The sequence below is a fragment of the Schistocerca serialis genome, chromosome 1, assembly GCF_023864345.2.
Source record: "Schistocerca serialis cubense isolate TAMUIC-IGC-003099 chromosome 1, iqSchSeri2.2, whole genome shotgun sequence".
In the NCBI taxonomy this organism is placed as follows: Eukaryota; Metazoa; Arthropoda; class Insecta; order Orthoptera; family Acrididae; genus Schistocerca; species Schistocerca serialis.
This window is the reverse complement of record NC_064638.1, coordinates 1,052,818,219-1,052,840,993: the sequence shown is the minus strand read 5'-3', so window position 1 is coordinate 1,052,840,993 and position 22,775 is coordinate 1,052,818,219. Positions and strand designations below refer to the sequence as shown.

The 22,775-nt window shown below is 42.9% G+C and overlaps 1 protein-coding gene across 3 annotated transcripts in view; it reads right to left on the bottom strand.

The window, feature by feature from the left end:
• Window positions 1-22,775, bottom strand: part of LOC126415281 (3-hydroxyisobutyryl-CoA hydrolase, mitochondrial) — a 39,281-nt gene that overhangs the window by 5,324 nt on the left and 11,182 nt on the right. Inside the window, exon 2 of one of the 3 annotated variants that reach the window (XM_050083419.1) lies at window positions 21,851-21,978. The exons of the other annotated variants lie outside the window; for them this stretch is intronic. Within the exon in view, the coding sequence (XP_049939376.1) occupies window positions 21,851-21,877 (27 nt within the window). The 5' untranslated portion in view covers window positions 21,878-21,978. The remainder of the gene's footprint in view (window positions 1-21,850; window positions 21,979-22,775) is intronic. 3 annotated transcript variants of the gene reach the window in all.

Sequence of the window (22,775 nt, the reverse complement as noted above, 5' to 3'; positions counted from 1 at the left end):
AATAATTCAACACATCTGCAAATACGATTTTCTGAGTCATCTACAATTTGGATTCCAAAAGACCATTCTACCAGACATGCTATCTACCACTTCACAGACCAAAAATTAAAAAGCTGTCCTCAATCCAACAGTTAGCTTGAACGTTAAAGTGCTTTAATAGGCATGATCCTATTGTAGATGATTCCTCAGGCTTTGTAGTGACTTATCCACCCACTTACAGGGAACCTACAGTTCAATATCAACTATGAACTACAACACAACTTGGCATCCTTCATATAAATAAATCATTTCCAGGGGGGAAGAAGCAGAGGAGATCGAGGACTGACTGAGGACAACTTGAGATCTTTGGAATTTTAATTTGACACTGACCCCACTAAATCACTGAGTGACACTGGAACAGGTAGACAACAAAATTTTGGTTACTACAAATGATCTGCTTAAGGCATCTGACTAAGCAAATTGCAGGATCCTTTTTGAGAAACTTAAAAAGTTATGGCTTTCAAAGTATAATGATAATGAGTATTTGGTTCATACGATATTTAAAAGCTGACAGGATGTGAAGGGTCACGTTAGATGGTTTTCATAATGTATCATCAGGGGTGGGGGGGGGGGGGGGGGGGAGGAGGAACACCTAGTGTTCCAATAGATTTGTGGGAGACACCTGCTATGGACAGCAAATGAAATATTAATTATTATTTGGCCCAATGGCTTTGTTTTTGTTACATGAATGTGTTGTCTGTTCTTTTTGGCATGTCCAAAAGAACAGATACCACGCAGAATCTGCAGCTGTTATACATATTATGTAAGTTGGAGGTGGAGGAAAAGAAAGGAAAGGAACTACTGATGTCAGATGCATCAGGCCTTTATGCGGCATCAGTGGCAATGAGCGAAAATGTGTGCCAGACCAGGATTCGAACCCGGGATCTTCTTCTTACTAGGCAGTTGACCACTACACCACCCAGACACAGAATAGTAAACAGGTGATCCTGGGTTCAAATCTCGGTCCAGCAAACATTTTCACTTGTCGCCACTGATTCCGCATAAAGTCAGATGCAGCTGACATCAATAGTTCCTTCCCTTTCCTTTCTCATCCATCCACCACCCATTTACATAATGAGTTTCTTGTACTCATTTACATTTTGTTTTAATGTTTTTGACAGAGCAGTTTATTAGTTGTCAAGTTATAGCTTTCACTTCTGAATAAGAGTAATAAAAACAGTTACTATTCATCATTCAATACCATTTTGATCTATAGGCTTAATTATGAGTTACACCTAGAGATTCTAAATCGAATCCACCCTCAGTATACACAAATAACCTCCCTTCTAATTCTGATAGCTAAAACAGTTATGTTTGTTGATAACACAAGCATCACAATCAAGCCTAGTAAAGAAGCACCAAAATAAAATGATAAATGAAATTTTCATCAAAAGCCTTCATTTGTTTTCAGCAAATGGTGTGTCACTCAGTATAAACACAATGCATTCAATTCTGCACAAGGCAGGATATAACAAACAACAGGGCTAAAAATAGACCATGGCAGACGGCACGTATCTAAAACTATTTGTCCAAAAATTCTTTGATGTGTATATTGACAAATTTGAACTGGCTGTTACAAATTCTAAAATGCTGAAGTTTAACCAAATTCACCATATGTGCAATTACCGACTATGACAATGACTGCATCAGGAGGTGAGCTTACTCTGTGTACTTTATTTCATCAATGTAATGTGTGATAATATTCTGGGGCAAGCCCACACTCAAAAGCAGTACCCCAACAAAAACAGCTAAAAACAAGGAGATTTTAAAATATGGAGACTGTTTGGTTCTACCATCCATCAAGATTGCACACCTCAACCTCTGCATTTGCCTACTATCAATGTTCAAAGGCTAATAAATTTGAAGACTACAAAATCACAAGTAACACAGAAACAATACTGTAAGACAGAAAATCATTACCATTGGATTCACAAGAATGTACTATTTGACAAGAAGTTAAACATTTCACTCAACCAATACTGGTAATATATGCAGTACTTAGAGTCATATGCGTGCGCGTGCGTGCGTCTCCTGATACAGTTGGAACTTATGAGAGAACGAAACAGCATTCTATTCAGTGAGTTTCCATTGTTCCTCTGCCCAATATGTTCCAACATTGTGGCACATTGTTGATAATGTATAACACCACTGACCTAAATGCACAGAACCACATTCACAAAGAATTCAGCAGTCTGGGTTGCTATTCTGTGAACTGCCATTATGTCGCATCCTGCAGCAGACACTGGTGAGGTGTAAGTGATGTCTGAAAACATCATCCCCATACTTTCGAGTCACCCAACAAAAGTTCCAATGATATAGAGATAACTTAAATACTATACCATACCTGCATGGTGATGGTAAGTGTAAGATATAGAAGGGGTTGCACCTAGTGCCCTGGGTGTCCACGAAGCAGTGGCAGGAGCGACTGAGTGGAGACTTGCAGAGAGCAATGGAACGAACTGGACACCTACACTGTTAGAGGAGTTTAGCTGGGGGCAACAGCAGAAAATATCAACAGCACAGAAGAGTACCAATGATGTAGTTGATTTTGTTCCTGGTGTCTGCAAGATTCTTATGAATGGAGTGCCTGTACCTTTGTGCTGTGTGCCCTGTATTTAGGATACTCAAATGAAGTACTACTGTTTAACAGACAATTCCCTTTTTTTTTTCTGCAATTACAATGAGTTAGATGAACGCACTATCCGGCCATGCTTAATGTTAAATGATTATGTATCTTAGTTCACTTATTTCATTTTATAGTGATTGTGGCTCAGATTTCCTGCTGAAGTTAGTGGCGTGACAACTTGCTTCCACCTTTTTTTTTTTTTTAATTTTTGCCTTTGAGCAAATTTTATTGTCATTATTGTGACATATTAATACCAGGTATATTTAGAGAAGGAAAGTGTGTGTGTGTGTGTGTGTGTGTGTGTGTGTGTGTGTGTGTGTGTGTGGTGTAACTATAGAGTAAAACTAAATGCAGAATTTGTGTCTTTCTGCCTCTGTGCTCTTGCAGATATGGCTGTTAGTGATGTTCCTTAGATGTAGTGACTTTGGGATAATGACTTGGCCTATGGTATCACTGGTCATGGTCAAGGCTATACAAGAACTTCCAGCTGCTTCAATAAACCTTCCTCTGTAACCATATTAAATAGGGAGCCGTGAAACATACATGATAGCTTTCGTCTGGTTTACTGATGGGTTAAAATCAGACAAAAGTGCTGGACTAAAGGCACATGAGGTGCAACCTAAATTATGTAGTGCAATCTCCCTAGGGGAGCTGGCTACAGTATTCCAGGTAGAGATATTCACTATCACAGTATGTGAAGAGCAGAATCTACATAGAAATTACAAGGATCATAGCATCTACTTTCATTCAGAAAGCCAAGCAGCTCTGAAATCTCCATCAGCCTGTGTAATTAAATAAAGATCGTTGTAGAATGCCATGAAATCCTTGTGATGATGGGGAAAGCAATTACGTAAACCTGCTGCAGGTGCCTGGGCACTCAGAAATTACAGGTAACATACAAGCTGATAGGTGGGCCAGCACAGGGGCAATAACTCCATTTGTTGAACCAGAACCTGTCTTAACTATCACTAGGATGATGGTAGAATCTAAGCTACATAACTGGATCAGTAGGCAGCATGCAAAATATTTCACAAAAACTCAGAAAAAACAAAAATATAGCAAGCTAATGATGCTGAAATCACGTTTTAAGAGAAGTTCTGAAATCCTGGTCTTGAACAGGAGGCAGATTAAACTCATGGGAGGTCTAATGACTGGCCAAGGGAACTTAAGGAAACATCTGCACCTGATAGGTAGAGAAAAGTAGCACCTAACTGTGAATTATATGGTATGGGGGATGAAATTGCTCCACATTTAATCTTCTGATGTGAAGCACTGGAGACCAAAAGACACCACATTTTTATGTCATTAATTCCTGAAGAAATTGTGGCTAACACAGATATAGGAAAGGGACTTGCACTACCCCTTAAAGGTACTAGTTGGCTCTTCTCCACTGACAGAGAAAGATTTAGTACAACAAACGCAATTTCTGTGTGGGTAACAGGTGTCTAGGATCACTATTGTTTTGTCTCCATGGGTAAATCAATCAACCAATCAATCAATTCATGGGCAGGCTCCTAGAATTACGGCACCTGAGTTGATCCAGTAAGCTTAGCCAGAATCAATTCGGTTAAACTCTGTGGAACAACAGTGCCGCTGTTCAATTAGCCATGAGCGAGATTAATTCATTCTGGAAAGGAAAGTACCTTCGTGGTCCCAACTGAGGAGGTTGCAGGTCGGATAGCACATTATGTGAATGTTTGTGTGCTTTGAAGTTACTATGTAAGGAGGGGGATCAAAGATATGTAGCCCAGTGTCTCAAGGCAACAGCTGCACAGGTAGAGTTAATGCTAAATGGCATACTATCATTTCAGTACAGGATAATAGGGCCTTGGTAAACAAGGAGCAGGATGGTGAAGGTAGCCACGATTGGGAAGTAGGGGATCTTTCTGTTGATACTAATTAGTGGGGTGAAGTTTTCAATGTTACCATGTCCTCTTCAGGAAGAATGAAGGAAGGGGAAACATTTTTGGTTGATGCTATTTCAGTTATGATGATTTTTCCCCCACTTAGTGAGCATAAAGAAGTGTTCAGGCTTTGGGTTATTGAAATCCTGCAGATACAGTACCCAAATAAAGGCGAGGTTAGTCCAGGGAATGGCTAGGACCACTGTATCATAGGAAACAGTTGGAAGTTCCCTAGACAGATCTCCAAAGAGGAATTTCCAGAAGTGCAATGTGACAGTTGATTGCTATGGATTATGGTTGTGAATATGTGATGGGGACACTTTGGTGAGTACATGAACAGAGTAAAATACACAGCAAGTGCCTTGTCTTTCGTATATGGAACAGGACATAAAATTAGACAGTGAAGAGGGGAATTATACACTGAATAGGTTGCCATTAATTATTGCCCAACCTCCCAAGAGCTTATTGTACTTGGAAGCCTTGGTTTAAAAAATTAATGGAATTAGGTACATGAGTCATTGTTGGCAGGCAGGGAGTAGGGACTACTGTGGGTAGAGTAGGTGAAAGGTCCTGCCTACAGTACATGAGACATGTCAGTTATTTGGCGTGTGAAGACCAGGGACATTTTAGACAGTGTTGTCCGCAAGGGAGACAAGATAATAGAGAATCAAGGATGAAATTAAGATGAGGGGTGTCAATTACAGCTCTAGGTATGGGTAAAGGGATGCAGGCTCAACAGCAAAATTGGACCCCATTCATATATGGTGAAATTAATAACAAGCCACATTGTGCTCTTTTGGATACTGGTAGTTTTGTTCCCATCTTGCGATATGGTTGTTCTTATTCACCAATCTGACTGTGGCTAACCGAAGTTGGACCCAGCATCAGTCTCATATGTCCTAGTTAATTCCACTTCAGTGCACACATTAGGTTGGGTGAAGATAAAACTGCGTATTCGAAAATTTACCTGTGTTGTTATATTAAAAACAGCTCAGCTCAAGGGTTGTCTACCGAGTTCATCTTTGGTTCAGACGTTATCCACAATACCAGGTTAATCTCAAATGAGGGAGGACTACTTTACATTTAAATTTTGTAAAGATCACACCTTTTTATTTTGCATACCAATGAAGTATCCATCAGTTTCTACCTAGGTAACATCAGTTTCTACCTAGGTAAAGGAAGGTATTTATAGTACTGTAAGGTTGGATCATATGCTATTGTATTAGAAGAAATAGCTGTGTGTATTTATTGAATTTACAGATGGGCTGACTGATAAAACTGGGGTTATTGAGTCTCATTTTTTTATAATGATTGAGCTTATGTATACAATTCCATTGAGAAAATGACCTCATTATTTATCCCCTGCGATTATGAAAGAATGGAAGTGTGTCATAGAGGAAATATTAGAATAGGGCATGACCCACTCCTCAAACTCACCCTGTTCAGAACCTATTTTCAATGTGCCAAATGATCCTGGCACATCAAGGCTGAGCTAAATAAGCAGGTGGTCCTTAGGTCAATTCCACTGCAGTTATGCACATCTGTTTTTGTTGGTATGTGGGTGTACAAGTTGTTTCTGCCTTGACTCTCAACCAAGCTTACTATCAGATTGTGCTTGATGGGGGATCCAAATATATTACAACATTTACTACTAATTGTGATCTCTTCAAATGTAATCCATTACACTTTAGTCTCACAATCAAAGCCTCTGTTATGTCCCAATTGCTGGAGTTTATGTCTTTGGATATCAAATTTAGATGTTGAGATATGCTTCCTAGACAATAGAGCAATTTCATCTGCAATTGGGGGGGAACACACACATCACCTGATGGAAGAGTTTACTCAATTAAGGGAGAGCAGGTTTATTGATAAAACTTGCTTAGGTTGAGTTTGCATTTACATAGATGATGTTTTTGTGTCATATGGTACCCTAGACAGAGTTAGGATGACTTAAGTCAGACTGAGGCAATAAAGGGTAAGCCCACTGCTGATGAATCCAAAGAAAATAATAATATTATGAGTGTCTCTCTCTCTCTCTCTCTTTCTTTCGAAAATTTATTCCAAATTTTAATCTGAAAGCCATGCTCCTGAATGAATTGGAAAAAAGGGCACAAGTTTAAATGGAAGGTGCCTCAGAAAGATGCTTCTGAAGTGCTTAACAAAGCTTTGGTGTACACCCTATTCAGTGACCAGACTAATGTTTCACTGACTGATTTTACAGCTCTCCTACTGAAGATGATCAAGAAGATGGGCGAACTGTATTCTATGTCTCCTCTGGGTTGTCATCTCTTAAGGGAAAATATTGTGTATGAGTTGCAGACACACAAAACTCCTAATCTGGCCTTGAGTTGGGTTTGAGCTTACCCATGCATGTGCTGGTAGGATAGCAAGCTAGACTACCCATATTTCAAAATTTCAGTTGCAAGTCAATCATGTTGTGTCACTGACAATCTAATTACAGATAGTCTAAAGTAAGACTGAACCAGATGATTTTAAGGTAGATGTAGCCATATGGGAGGGGGAGCAGCTCCTGAATTCTAATATTATTAATCCAATTTTAGGGGCATTTTGGCTTTGTTTGAATGAACCAACAGATATCAGAGAATGATGAAACTATGAGACAGATAACAGACAAGTTATCCAGAGGAGAAGAGGCTACACCATATTTGTTGAATGATGGAATTTTGTATTGCATGGTCAGGAATGATCTCTGCCAGAAGTTCCTGCCTAACTTATTTTGACAGCAGTATAGAAAACTCTTGTCAAAATCCTTGATAATTATATTTGGAATGGTATGGATTCTGGTGATGGTACAGATTTATAGAACTTGGTCCGTTAGTAATCTCCCCCCCCCCCCCCCCCCAATGTTGCACAGCCAACAGGGATGCAAGGATGCAATCAGGAAAGACATATAGATTTTGTGGGTCCGTTTCCTCATTCACATTTGTGACAAGTACGTATTTGTTTGCATGGAAGCCTTTTAAAGGTTTTCTTAGCTGTTTCCCACCCATGCAGCTACACCGCAGGTGGCCATTGGTTGGTTGTGCTGTATCTGCAAACTATCGACTATGACTACTTGGCAACACAGCTGAGACCAGTAGGGTTGCTGATCTACAGCTCAACATGGGCTAGCAGGTACAGCTTGTCATTCACAATACTGCCCAGTGTGCGCTAAATGTAAATGGATGCAAAGATTTACACACACACATACCAACCAGGAAAGTGTTTATACGCCAGCCTACAGCAGATTCCCTGGAAACAAATGGTGCCAGCATCATAATCCATGGCGCTTGGATTGGCACCAGTAATACCGCATTTGTAGTACCATATTATCTATTTGGATCATGTGTCCATTCACAGCACAGAACAGGTATCCATCTGCTGGGCATGTACTTAAGATGCCACCCAGCTGTTAGTAAGGTTGTTATATTTACTGAGTCACAATGATATCTACTACTTACAGTGCCCAGAGTTCCAACTGCAGCACCAACCACAGAGGCTCCACAGCTGCCCTGCAATGAAAATCAGTAATTGCTACTAGAGCTGTCGCCTCTGCTGTCCATGGTCTCAATGGATAGTGGGCACCTTAGATGGTGTATGCTGGTTGAACTTAGAAGTTAGACTTGGTTCTTGTGTCAAGCCCTGCCCTCAGAGATACCTTCCTATTAGACTTAGAATAATCCAAGCGTTGTTCATTACAACAAATACACACTAATAACCTCAGTGATTTATAATTTTCTTATGACTCCCAATTTGTAAAGGCTGTATTGCATGTGTCTTTCACATTTATACAGACTAGTATCTTTGTGTTGGTCACAAAAACTGAAAATGGCTGGGAGAGCGGTGTGCTTACCAAAAGCCCCTCCTTATTCACATCCAACGATGCCTAACAGTTGGGGATGACACGACGCTAGGTCAGTACTGTTGGGCCTTCTGAGGCCTGTCGGACGAGTTAAGCTTTTTTAGTGTCACTGTGAGCATTTTACAGTGAATTACTTCTATTCCTTCTTTGTGTCAGAAATAAAGTTCTGTTATTACACTACTTGGGAATCATCATTTGCAAGTGTGGCTGCAATCAGGTCACCACAATTAATGGTCATGAAGATAACTGGACCCGAAGTTTCAGCCCACCATTCAATGATGATGAGATTGTTAGGACTCCAATGTTTACATACATTCCCAGAGTAGATGACTCATACAAAGACATTTTCAAAACTTCAGTACAATTTGTCAGCACAATTTCCAGTTATACTAATCAAATATTCTTATTCCAGTATGGCAACACAAACTGGACATGTTGATGCAGTTACTGCTCACCTTCTAGCAACTTCATCAAGAACAGTAACTACTTCCGAAAACTTTCATCCAGCTGGAGGTTACCCTACCCCAGGTAAGGACAACACTGCCTCTGCATTTCAAGTAGCCTATTCTTTTTCAGTATCTGTGTTTTATGGTATATTATGAAAAGCCCCTCAGACATACATGCATATCTGAGGGAACAGACATTGCTACAATCTGCAGATGCATGAAATAGAAGAAATGCATTCGTAACTGCAAATAGAATTAGACTTCAGCTGCACAATTTATTGGTGACACATGAAAATTTGTGCTAGACAGGGACTCAAACCCAAATTTCCCACTTTATGTGCATGGTCATCTTAATCACAAAATAATATTACACGCCTAGACAGGTTGTGACAATAACAAATAAGTCTTTCCTTGGGCAGGAATCACAGCAACTGTGAGTGCAGGGGGTGGACATATGGAGGTGTGGGTCAGTCCAGAAAGCTTGTTCAAACAGCTGAAGTGGTTAAGACGAGTGCTTGCATAAAGTATGAAATATGGGTTCAAGTCCCACTCTGGTATGTATCAAATTCTTAAGAGACTTAATCCTGGTGTAGATCCTAGTACCTGTCAAATGTTGAGTTAAAGGCCTGACTAAACACCTATTATGCTTCACACATTCTCAGTGATCATAAGCACAGTAAACAATCCGTAATGCCATCCATGATGCTCCAGGATTTCCTGGAAGTCTTTCACACTTGTCAGCAAACTCTTAAGCCCAAGGTACTTCTGCTGCCACACGGACCATATCCACCTCCAGACAGAACAAATCTACAAATTCCTACTAGCATGGGCTCTCACACTTATTGCTTAAACCATGTTTCCCCTGTGATACCACTTCCAAGACATTAGTCTCAGAGGAAGGAGTTTCCATCAATTGTGATGATTCATTTTCTGTGCCAATTACTGCCTTCCCTGCAGTGTAATGTGACATAGCCAATGGTTAGGGTCTGTCCAAATGGACACTGAAGCAATGATGGTGGATGTACTCACAGGCTCCATGGAAACTCCCGTTCCATAATATATTAGATGTTGCTCCACTATCAGATGGCTCATCTGAATGCTTTTCATCGATTCATGAGCTTGGGTCCCAAGAATTTTTGATGGCTCCAATGACATCATTGATAACACTGTTATTGTCACCTGCAGATGATGTTCTGCCCATGTCCGAGTTGAATTGGCATTATTTCAGGACTGCCATTTCAGACATGGACTAAGCAATGGCCAAGTGTTACAATTATGCTCTCATAGCCTCTCAGACCTACATATCACCCAAGTGTTTGAAACTTCTCCGGACTATTCATTACCAATGTCAGTTCCAGCGTTGAGTGGTGGTGACTATACAGATTCAAGACTTGATACTGCAGGATATCACATTGTTTGGGAAACAAAGCACATGCTTCGTAATACTGGGGATGAAGAGGACAATTTTTCAACAGTGGTGCCCACCCACCCACTGCTCCATTATCACAGACCAACATTCCTTGACTCACTCCTTCAGTTAATGTTCACCAAACAGACCAAGGACCTTTTGATCAAATCAATACAGTTCAGCAAACTTATTCCAGGATATGCCCTCGTCACCATAGGATCCTATTACAGACATTCCATAGCAGAAATTCATGGAATGCTCTTCAACTTCATTACTGCAGGTCACACAGTATTTGATGAACAAACACCTCTCATACACTTGCATTATTTTCAGGGGGAAGATTCTGCAAGACACAGCATGCTACCCAACAATTCACACCCTGCAACACCGGCTGGGTCGTTCACAGGCACCTCTCACATTATGCAGAGTTGGTACTGTTATTCACCACAACGACATATGATGACTGCCAGCATGATTTCCCCAGCCCTTCAGCTGCTTCCTCATGGAATAAGCATAAACACTGGCCCTTGCCAGGAAGTGCCTCCGTTGCAATCTTTCGTGGAAGGTTTGGTCTTCCATGACAATGATTCTGCACTTTTTCTATTTCCCAGTTCAGCTCTGATATGTTTCCTCCAAGCCAGCCTCAGTTTCATGGCCACATCTTGGCTGACCATAGCAGGAAGGCTCTTCAAGACCTCAGGGCCACTAGTCCAGTGATTGCCACAACCGATGAGGGCACTCACACCCAAGGACATCACCTACTAGGTCCCATTTGGATGCCCCCCCCCAACATCAAGGCAGTTCCACCATCTCTCCCCTAAGATGGAATGGATGCCCTATCCCCAGGCTCACACCTGTGATTACAACTACATGACAACATAGCCGATACCAGCAGGTTGCCATTCTGTAGATACACTTGGGCTGGCAAGTGCAGCTTGTCAATCACAACAATGACCAGTATGTTCTAAATGTAAATAAATATGATCAGTGTACACACACCAACTATCCACAAAGTTTACAAGTTAGCCTACAGCAGATCATTGTCACAGCACTGCATTCACAAAATTACCTTACCTTTGTGCACCACATCGAGTGTCGAGCAGGTTATCTGTCCGCTGGCTGTGTACTTAAGATGCCACCGGGCAAATAGCAAGGCAGTTATATTCATGGTGCCACAATGGGGCATACTTCTCACAATGTCCATAGTTCTAATCACCACATCCACAGCAGCCCCGCAACAAGCAGCCTGCAATCACTACCACAGCCATCGTCTCTACCAACCACGGCCTCAAAAGACACTAAGCTCCTCGGATGGTTGAACTTGGACTTGATGTTTGTTTCAAGACATTACCTTCAGAGACAACAGCTTATGACTTAGAATAATTCACATATTATTCACTACAAAAAAATAAACTAGTAATCTCAGTGACATAATTTTCTCGTTTATCCTTATGTGAGAAGACTGTATTGTGTGGGTCATTCAAACTTTTTTGTTTTAGCTTTGTTATTATACTACTTGGAAATCATCATTTGCCTGTATGGAAACATCCAGGTCACCACAGTTTGAAACACCTGTTCATCACTTACCAATGCCAATGTCATACTCATTAGGATGAGACATTCCAGTGACTGATGAATGGCTTCAACGCTGCCAACCATGAGGCACTCCATTGGGCTTTGTTTGCTTTTCAGATTAATTAATCCCTATCTAATTTGTGGTCTACTGAAGATTTACTGTCAAATAAGATATAAAATGCAGACTGGGTATTGCAGGAAAATCATTTATGAAAAAGAGTAAATTGTTAACATCTAATGTAAAGCTTAGTGTTAGCAAGTATTTTCTGAAGATATTTGTCTGGAGAGTAGCCTTATACAGAAATGAACTGTGGATGGTAAACAGATCAGACAAGAAGTCAATAGAAGTGTTTGGAATGTGGCACCATAGGAGAATGCTGAAAATTAGATGGGGTCATGGGAATATTAAATAACTAATGAGGACATACTGAATGGGACTAGAGAGAAACAAAATTTATGGCACAACTTGATCAAAAGATGCGACCATTTGATACTACAAATATTAAAGGGATCAAGGGATTGTCAGTTTGGTAATGGAGGGAAGTGTAGTGGGTAAAATTTGTACAGGAAGACCAAAGGATGAACACAGTACAGCTGACATGGATGTAGCTTGCAGGATGTAGGTTTCAATAGTTATGCAGAGATAAAGAGGACTGTACAGGATATACTAGTGTAGGAAGCTGCATCAAACCAGTATTCAGATTTTAGATCATGACAAGATATTTTCTTAAGAGTGTCTGGAGAAATGGTATTAGGCCAGAAGAGACATTTAAGGGTCCCATATGGAAAAAATATAAGAACTATAATAAAGGAAGATACCCTAATAGAAATGAGATAGGGGATCAAGTTTACCCTAGAAATTTTTGCAGACTTAGTTAAGTCGGAGAAGTTCTTACCATAGTTTTGGGGGCCTCACCAAATTCTCAGATTTATTGCCCCAGTTCAGGCTGTTCTAAAGGAAACTGCACTAGCAACGAAGTTTTGAGCTCATATTTCTCAGCTCAAACTTGCACACACCTTGGCTGATTGATAGAATGTGTTGTAAGGTGCTTTGTGTATTCATATGTTGGATGCAGTTTCTGAAAAGTTCCTTATACCTTTATAGCAACATAAGTAATTTGTAACTGAACTAAAAACAGCCTGAGATATGTTAGCATTACAGTGAGACAGCCCTCCCTTGTTTAAAAACAGGAAAAGGGGGCACTAAACTAGTATCATTGGGGCCCGTGATAATTGCGGTACAGTGGAAGTCCAAACCTGTTCAGCAGATGATGCCAAAAATCAGCAGGCAGTTTTCTTATTGTGGGTGACAAGGCACTGGAGACTTTAAAGGCCCCACAGCTAGCATCACTGCTGTCCACAAGATAAAGACAGGAGTGGAGTCTTGCAGAGAGCAGCAGAATGACTGACACCTAGGCAGCAAGAAGGGCTGTACTTTATAGGGAATGACACGGGGAAGACACTTGGTGGCTGGTGGCATATTGTGAGGATGAATGAGATGAGCAATGGGGCAGTCCAATGGCAGTCAAAGAGGGAGGACAACATAGAGAAAGGAGTGCCGATGGGAGGATTCCAGTCAGTTTTGTTCCTGGTACCTGTGGAAATCTTCTGGATGACGTGCTTGGACAGTGCCTGTAGCTTGTGCTGCATGCCCTGTACTTAAGACTCCCTGAGTGAAACACTCCTGTTTAGCGGACTGTGTTCTGCTTTACAGATGGTTACAATGAATTAGCTGAATGTGTCATCTTGCAATGCCTAATTTAATTGACTATGTATATTAGTCCACTTATTTCATTTTTAAGTGCTTCTGGGTTAGGTGTCCTGTTGAAGTTAATAACATGACACACTGTTTCCACTTTTTCTGTATTTCGTTACCCAAATTTAATTTTTATTGTTGTCGTATCTTTATACCAGACATTTCTTGTGTATAAGGGAATTGTGGCTGTGGTGTTCAGTTTTTATATATATATATATAAAAACTGAACACCACACACGCACATATCCATACACACATACAGCCACAAGCAGACATATTTAAAGACCAATTATTAAATATGTCTGCTTGTGGCTGTATGTGTGTATGGATATGTGCGTGTGTGCGAGTGTATACCTGTCCTTTTTTCCCCCCAAAGGTAAGTCTTTCCGCTCCCGGGATTGGAATGACTCCTTACCCTCTCCCTTAAAACCCACTTCCTTTCGTCTTACCCTCTCCTTCCCTCTTTCCTGATGAGGCAACAGTTTGTTGCGAAAGCTTGAATTTTGTGTGTATGTTTGTGTTTGTTTGGGTGTCTATCGACCTGCCAGCGCTTTCGTTCGGTAAGTCACCTCATCTTTGTTTTTATATATAATTTTTCCCACGTGGAATGTTTCCTTATATATATATATATATATATATATATATATATATATATATATATATATATATATATATATATATATATATATATACATATATATATATATATATATATATAGACACACACACACTCCTGGAAATGGAAAAAAGAACACATTGACACCGGTGTGTCAGACCCACCATACTTGCTCCGGACACTGCAAGAGGGCTGTACAAGCAATGATCACACGCATGGCACAGCGGACACACCAGGAACTGCGGTGTTGACCGTCGAATGGCGCTAGCTGCGCAGCATTTGTGCACCGCCGCCGTCAGTGTCAGCCAGTTTGCCGTGGCATACGGAGCTCCATCGCAGTCTTTAACACTGGTAGCATGCCGCGACAGCGTGGACGTGAACCGTATGTGCAGTTGACGGACTTTGAGCGAGGGCATATAGTGGGCATGCGGGAGGCCGAGTGGACGTACCGCCGAATTGCTCAACACGTGGGGCGTGAGGTCTCCACAGTACATCGATGTTGTCGCCAGTGGTCGGCGGAAGGTGCACGTGCCCGTCGACCTGGGACCGGACCGCAGCGACGCACGGATGCACGCCAAGACCGTAGGATCCTACGCAGTGCCGTAGGGGACCGCACCGCCACTTCCCAGCAAATTAGGGACACTGTTGCTCCTGGGGTATCGGCGAGGACCATTCGCAACCGTCTCCATGAAGCTGGGCTACGGTCCCGCACACCGTTAGGCCGTCTTCCACTCACGCCCCAACATCGTGCAGCCCGCCTCCAGTGGTGTCGCGACAGGCGTGAATGGAGGGACGAATGAAGACGTGTCGTCTCCAGCGATGAGAGTCGCTTCTGCCTTGGTGCCAATGATGGTCGTATGCGTGTTTGGCGCCGTGCAGGTGAGCGCCACAATCAGGACGCATACGACCGAGGCACACAGGGCCAACATCCGTCATCATGGTGTGGGGAGCGATCTCCTACACTGGCTGTACTCCACTGGTGATCGTCGAGGGGACACTGAATAGTGCACGGTACATCCAAACCGTCATCAACCCATCGTTCTACCATTCCTAGACCGGCAAGGGAACTTGCTGTTCCAACAGGACAATGCACGTCCGCTTGTATCCCGTGCCACCCAACGTGCTCTAGAAGGTGTAAGTCGACTACCCTGGCCAGCAAGATCTCCGGATCTGTCCCCCATTGAGCATGTTTGGGACTGGATGAAGCTTCGTCTCACGCGGTCTGCACGTCCAGCACGAACGCTGGTCCAACTGAGGCGCCAGGTGGAAATGGCATGGCAAGCCGTTCCACAGGACTACATCCAGCATCTCTACGATCGCCTCCATGGGAGAATAGCAGCCTGCATTGCTGCGAAAGGTGGATATACACTGTACTAGTGCCGACATTGTGCATGCTCTGTTCCCTGTGTCTATGTGCCTGTGGTTCTGTCAGTGTGATCATGTGATGTATCTGACCCCAGGAATGTGTCACTAAAGTTTCCCCTTCCTGGGACAATGAATTCACGGTGTTCTTATTTCAATTTCCAGGAGTGTATATATATATATAAAAAAACAAAGATGATGTGACTTACCATACGAAAGTGCTGGCAGGTCGATAGAAACACAAACAAACACAAACATACACACAAATTCTAGCTTTCGCAACCAATGGTTGCTTCATCAGGAAAGAGGGAAGGAGAGGGAAAGACGAAAGGATGTGGGTTTTAAGGGAGAGGGTAAGGAGTCATTCCAATCCCGGGAGCGGAAAGAGTTACCTTAGGGGGAAAAGAGGACAGGTATACACTCGCGCGCACACACACACACACATATCCATCCACACATATACAGACACAAGCAGACATTAGTAAAGGCAATGAGTTTGGGCAGAGATGTCAGTCGAGGTGGAAGTGCAGAGGCAAAGATGTTGTTGAAAGACAGGTGAGGTATGAGCGGCGGCAACTTGAAATTAGCGGAGGTTGAGGCATCGCGGATAACGGGAAGAGAGGATATACTGAAGGGCAAGTTCCCATCTCCGGAGTTCTGACAGGTTGGTGTTAGTGGGAAGTATCCAGATAACCCGGATGGTGTAACACTGTGCCAAGATGCGCTGGCCGTGCACCAAGGCATGTTTAGCCACAGGGTGATCCTCATTACCAACAAACACTGTCTGCCTGTGTCCATTCATGCGAATGGAGAGTTTGTTGCTGGTCATTCCCACATAGAAAGCTTCACAGTGTAGGCAGGTCAGTTGGTAAATCACATGGGTGCTTTCACACGTGGCTCTGCCTTTGATCGTGTACACCTTCCGGGTTACAGGACTGGAGTAGGTGGTGGTGGGAGGGTGCATTGGACAGGTTTTACACCGGGGCGGTTACAAGGGTAGGAGCCAGAGGGTAAGGAAGGTGGTTTGGGGATTTCATAGGGATGAACTAAGAGGTTACGAAGGTTAGGTGGACGGCGGAAAGACACTCTTGGTGGAGTGGGGAGGATTTCATGAAGGATAGATCTCATTTCAGGGCAGGATTTGAGGAAGTCGTATCCCTGCTGGAGAGCCACATTCAGAGTCTGATCCAGTCCCGAGAAGTATCCTGTCACAAGTGGGGCACTTTTGTGGTTCTTCTGTGGGAGGTTCTGGGTTTGAGGGGATGAGGAAGTGGCTCTGGTTATTTGCTTCTGTACCAGGTCGGGACGGTAGTTGCGGGATGTGAAAGCTGTTTTCAGGTTGTTGGTGTAATGGTTCAGGGATTCCGGACTGGAGCAGATTCGTTTGCCACGAAGACCTAGGCTGTAGGGACCGTTTGATGTGGAATGGGTGGCAGCTGTCATAATGGAGGTACTGTTGCTTGTTAGTGCGTTTGATGTGGATGGACGTAATCTACTATACAATTTTATCCCGCCTATATATACTCAATAATACGTAACCCACTTCCAAACCATAACAAAAAAAAATTTTTTTTTTCCGTTTTCATCACTACCGCTGCTATAAAATCCACCGTTTCTAGTTCACAAACAGTTCCTTTCACCTATTAAACAACCATTTCAGCTAGTGCTAATAACTTTTGCTTTATTTCCATTTCCGTTCTTCCCACATCACTGATAATTTTTAGCCGCTTCCCACAGGTTTTAACGTCATTATTTCTTCGTCAGACAATTGTTAGCCTCATTTTCATAATCTGCCACCACAAAACCACTCCTTTTAATACATTTACAAGCAGTTTTTTCGAAATTTTCCCGAATCTCTCCGTCCTTTAACGTGTTTTGGCGGCAACACAACCACCTAACCTTTGTGCACATCGTTGTCTACCAACCCAAGTCCAACATAGCCCAGCTGTAACCAACACCTATCGCCTTTTTTCACACCAGATCTCCAGTTACTTTCCAGTTCACCTTTATCTCTCCCCACATATTTTTATTTTTATTTTCATTTTTATTATTTTTATTTTCATTTTCATTTAAGCCTCATGTTACACTTTCCACCTTCTAATACCATGTCACCCTCACAACACCCCCACAACGACCCCATTAAGTTTTATTTACATTCCCTCTGCAAACATGCCTTCGCCCTAGCCAGATTACGCTCCCATATTCTATTTTCTCAGACTTGTCTGACATTTGGCATTACCCCCAAAGGCCTCACACTTAAAGTTCCCATCTCTGGCTGCAACCCTTCTTTCCATCAGTCCCTATACCAGTTCCAAACTGAACAATCCATTGCCCTCACCCACCTAATTCTTCACCTACAGATCAACTCAGTCAATGAACACACCCATCAACTCCTATCCTTAATAAAAGTCCTCAATCTTTCCTCTCCCATATCCACACCGGCTGTTCAAAGCATCCTCCTACAGGCCAACCGCAAATTAGAACAGCATGCCACCCTCCACGTCAAATAATTATCCAATCTCCTGGTTTCCCACCTCCGGAAAGGCAACTCACTCACCCTTCACAACCTTTCCAGCAAACCTCAACCTCCTCTCATTGCACACAAACCCAGTCTCTCCCATCTACTCAATCTCCCACTTCCAGCTCCACTCCCTCCAAAACCTCAAAATTCCAATCAACACAATCTGGAACCACAACACCCCAATTCAGTAGTTAACCTTTCCTCCAAACCTCTCTCCCAATCCGAAACCTCTGTCCTATCCAAAGGCCTCACCTTCAGCCCCACTCCCAGATTCAACCAAACAGCCCTCGTCAAAGATTTACTGCCCTACACTCGTACTCTCTGCTGGAAATATCACTTTGCCACAAAGAAAAATGATCCTAATCCTACTCCTAATGATCCAACTACCCAAGACACTATCCATATTGAACCCTGCCTGGAACAGTTCCGTCCTCCGTCACAGCGGGACCCACCTCCTCTTCCTCAAAATCACCCTCTCCAAACCTTCTAGGAATTTCTGACTTCCAGCCTTGCTTCTCAATCCTTCTTAAAAAACCTTAATCCTACTCCCAACATCACCACCGCTGAAGCCCAAGCTATCCGTGATCTGAAGGCTGACCGATCCATCATCATTCTTCCGGCGGACAAGGGTTCCACGACCGTGGTACTTGATCGTCGGGAGTATGTGGCTGAGGGACTGCGTCAGCTTTCAGACAACACCACATACAAAGTTTACCAAGGTAATCCCATTCTTGATGTCCAGGCGGAGCTTCAAGGAATCCTCAGAACCTTAGGCCGCCTACAAAACCTTTCACCTGACTCCATCAACCTCCTAACCCCACCGACACCCCACACCCCTACCTTCTACCTTCTTCCTAAATTCACAAACCCAATCATCCCGGCCGCCCCATTGTAGCTGGTTACCAAGCCCCCACAGAACGTATCTCTGCCTACGTAGATCAACACCTTCAACCCATTACATGCAGTCTCCCATCCTTCATCAAAGACACTTTCTCGAACGCTTGGAATCCTTACCCAGTCTGTTACCCCCGGAAACCATCCTTGTAACCATTGATGCCACTTCCTTATACACAAATATTCCGCATGTCCAGGGCCTCGCTGCGATGGAGCACTTCCTTTCACGCCGATCACCTGCCACCCTACCTAAAACCTCTTTCCTCATCACCTTAGCCAGCTTCATCCTGACCCACAACTACTTCACTTTTGAAGGCCAGACATACCAACAATTAAAGGGAACAGCCATGGGTACCAGGATGGCGCCCTCGTACGCCAACCTATTCATGGGTCTCTTAGAGGAAGCCTTCTTGGTTACCCAGGCCTGCCAACCCAAAGTTTGGTACAGATTTATTGATGACATCTTCATGATCTGGACTCACAGTGAAGAAGAACTCCAGAATTTCCTCTCCAATCTCAACTCCTTTGGTTCCATCAGATTCACCTGGTCCTACTCCAAATCCCATGCCACTTTCCTTGACGTTGACCTCCACCTGTCCAATGGCCAGCTTCACATGTCCATCCACATCAAACCCACCAACAAGCAACAGTACCTCCATTATGACAGCTGCCACCCATTCCACATCAAACGGTCCCTTCCCTACAGCCTAGGTCTTCGTGGCAAACGAATCTGCTCCAGTCCGGAATCCCTGAACCATTACACCAACAACCTGACAACAGCTTTCGCATCCCGCAACTACCCTCCCAACCTGGTACAGAAGCAAATAACCAGAGCCACTTCCTCATCCTCTCAAACCCAGAAACTCCCACAGAAGAACCGCAAAAGTGCCCCACTTGTGACAGGATACTTTCCGGGACTGGACCAGACTCTGAATGTGGCTCTCCAGCAGAGATACGAATTCCTCAAATCCTGCCCCGAAATGAGATCCATCCTTCATGAAATCCTCCCCACTCCACCAAGAGTGTCTTTCCGCCGTCCACCTAACCTTCGTAACCTGTTAGTTCATCCCTATGAAATCCCCAAACCTTCTTCCCTACCCTCTGGCTCCTGCCCTTGTAACTGCCCCCGGTGTAAAACCATGCACCCTCCCACCACCACCTACTCCAGTCCTGTAACCCGGAAGGTGTACACGATCAAAGGCAGAGCCACGTGTGAAAGCACCCACATGTTTTACCAACTGACCTGCCTACAATGTGACGCATTCTATGTGGGAATGACCAGCAACAAAATGTCCATTCGCATGAATGGACACAGGCAGACAGTGTTTGTTGGTAATGAGGATCACCCTGTGGCTAAACATGCCTTGGTGCACGGCCAGCACATCTTGGCACAGTGTTACACCGTCCGGGTTATCTGGATACTCCCCACCAACACCAACCTATCCGAACTCCGGAGATGGGAATTTGCTCTTCAATATATCCTCTCTTCCAGTTATCCACCAGACCTCAATCTCCGCTAATTTCAAGTTGCCGCCACTCATACCTCACCTGTCTTTCAACAACATCTTTGCCTCTGCACTTCTGCCTCCGCCTCTGCCCAAACTCTTTGCCTTTTAATATGTCTGCTTGTGTCTGTATGTGTGTGGATGGATATGTGTGTGTGTGCGCGAGTGTATACCCGTCCTTTTTGCCCCCTAAGACAAGTCTTTCCGCTCCCGGGATTGGAATGACTCCTTACCCTCTCCTTTAAAACCCACATCCTTTCGTCTTTTCCTCTCCTTCCCTCTTTCCTGATGAAGCAACCGTTGGTTGCGAAAGCTAGATTTTTGTGTGTATATTTGTGTTTGTTGGTGTGTCTATCGACGTGCCAGCGCTTTTGTTTGGTAAGTCACATCATCTTTGTTTTTAGATATATTTTTCCCACGTGGAATGTTTCCCTCTATTATTATAGAAGTCATTCCCTAATATCTTAACAAACACCCCATCATCCTCTCTCTTCTTCCTGTCAACGATTTCCACATTTTCCTATTTTAGCTGATTCTGCGGAGATCAACCTCACACCTCATCTTTTCAGTCGTCCTATTTTTCAACATCCTTCTGTAGCACCACATCTCAAACACTTTGATTCTCTTCTTCTCCAATTTTCCCCACATTCCATCATTCACTTCCATACAAAGCTGTGCTCCAAGTGTGCATTCTCTGGTATTTCTTCCTCAAAAATAAAATGTATGATACTAGCAGAATTATTTTGGTCAGTAATGCCCACTTTGCCAGGGCTAACCTGTTTTATACACCATCCTTGGTTCCTCTGTCTTAAGTTATTTTGCTTCCAAGGTAGCAGAATTCCTTATCTTGCCCCACTTTTTGATCACCAGTCAAGTTTTTCACTAATCTCATTTCTGCTACTCTTCATTACTTTTATCTTTCTTGGGTTTTATCTCCATTCACAATCTGTACTCGTTACACTACTCATTCCATTCAACAAAAGTCTGCAAGACTACTTCAATTTCAGTGAATCTTATCACTGATACACTTTCACTCTGAATTTTAATCTCAGTATTGAACCTTTATAATCTTTCTACCACTGTTTCCTCAACACACAAATCTGACAGTAGGGGCCCAAGACTACATCCCTTTCTTACATCCTTTTTAATATGAGCATGTAGTTCTTTATCTTTCATTCTCAATATTGTGTCTTAGGTTATTTTGAACATCTTGCACTATTTCACATTATCACACAATTTTTCTTAGTCAACAAATCTTATGATGGTGTCTTGGTTTTCCTTAACTCTTGATTCAATTATCTAGCAAGAAGTTAGAACTGCTTCTTCGGCATCTTACCTTCCCAAAAGCCAAACTTAACTCCATCTAACAAGTCCTCAATTTTCTTTTCATTTTTTATGCGTACTATTCTTGTAAACATCTTGCTTATCAGTCCATCATTTCACTGGAAATTCACGTAAAACAATCTGAAACAAGAATGATCAGTTTCAGGATCTGTCTGATTGCTCTCATTATGTAAAGCCAAACAGCTACCATCATTTGTAGCCTTCTACACTTATGAAATTATAATTTGTATCCTACATTGTGACTAAGTGAGTAATGAACAAAAGTGAGCCATTGTATATTGTGCTGTCACAGACACAGCTCTCCATAATGTATTAGGATATTCTGTTATGTCGTTTCTTAAGCAAAGTACTGAATGTAATAGAAAGGCTACCTGGTAACTTCTGCCTCTAGAATACATATATAACAAAGTGGTAAATGTTGTCGCATCCAGTTATCAGAAGACCACTCCCTGATGCCAATGTTGCAGTTCGAGAGTTGGGGTTGTGATGTGATCAGGAAATCAAGCAAACAATGAGACCAAGTGGTCCAGTGCATGCCCGGGGACTTTAGTGATACAGCAATAGCTGTAATAACATTTACTGGTTGAGTAGAGTTTATACAGGTATAACTTCACCAGAGATGCAGTTGGCGGGGTGGGCATAAGCAACTGCGCTGCTGCCCACCCGAATGTATTGTGATGACTCAGTGAGGCTACTTCTCCCGTGCTCTGGAAGACAGCCCATCATACACTCACATGGGGACAGCCAACTGTGATCCAATTACTCTGGTTGTCATGAAGGCTAAGCTCTGGTCATCCACCATGGATTAACCAAGACTGCAGCTGATGCTCACAATTCAGCCAGGATGCTGCTTGGACACACTTTGTCTGGCCTATGCAAAGATGGCACGTTGCGGATTATCCATGATGACCCAGTAC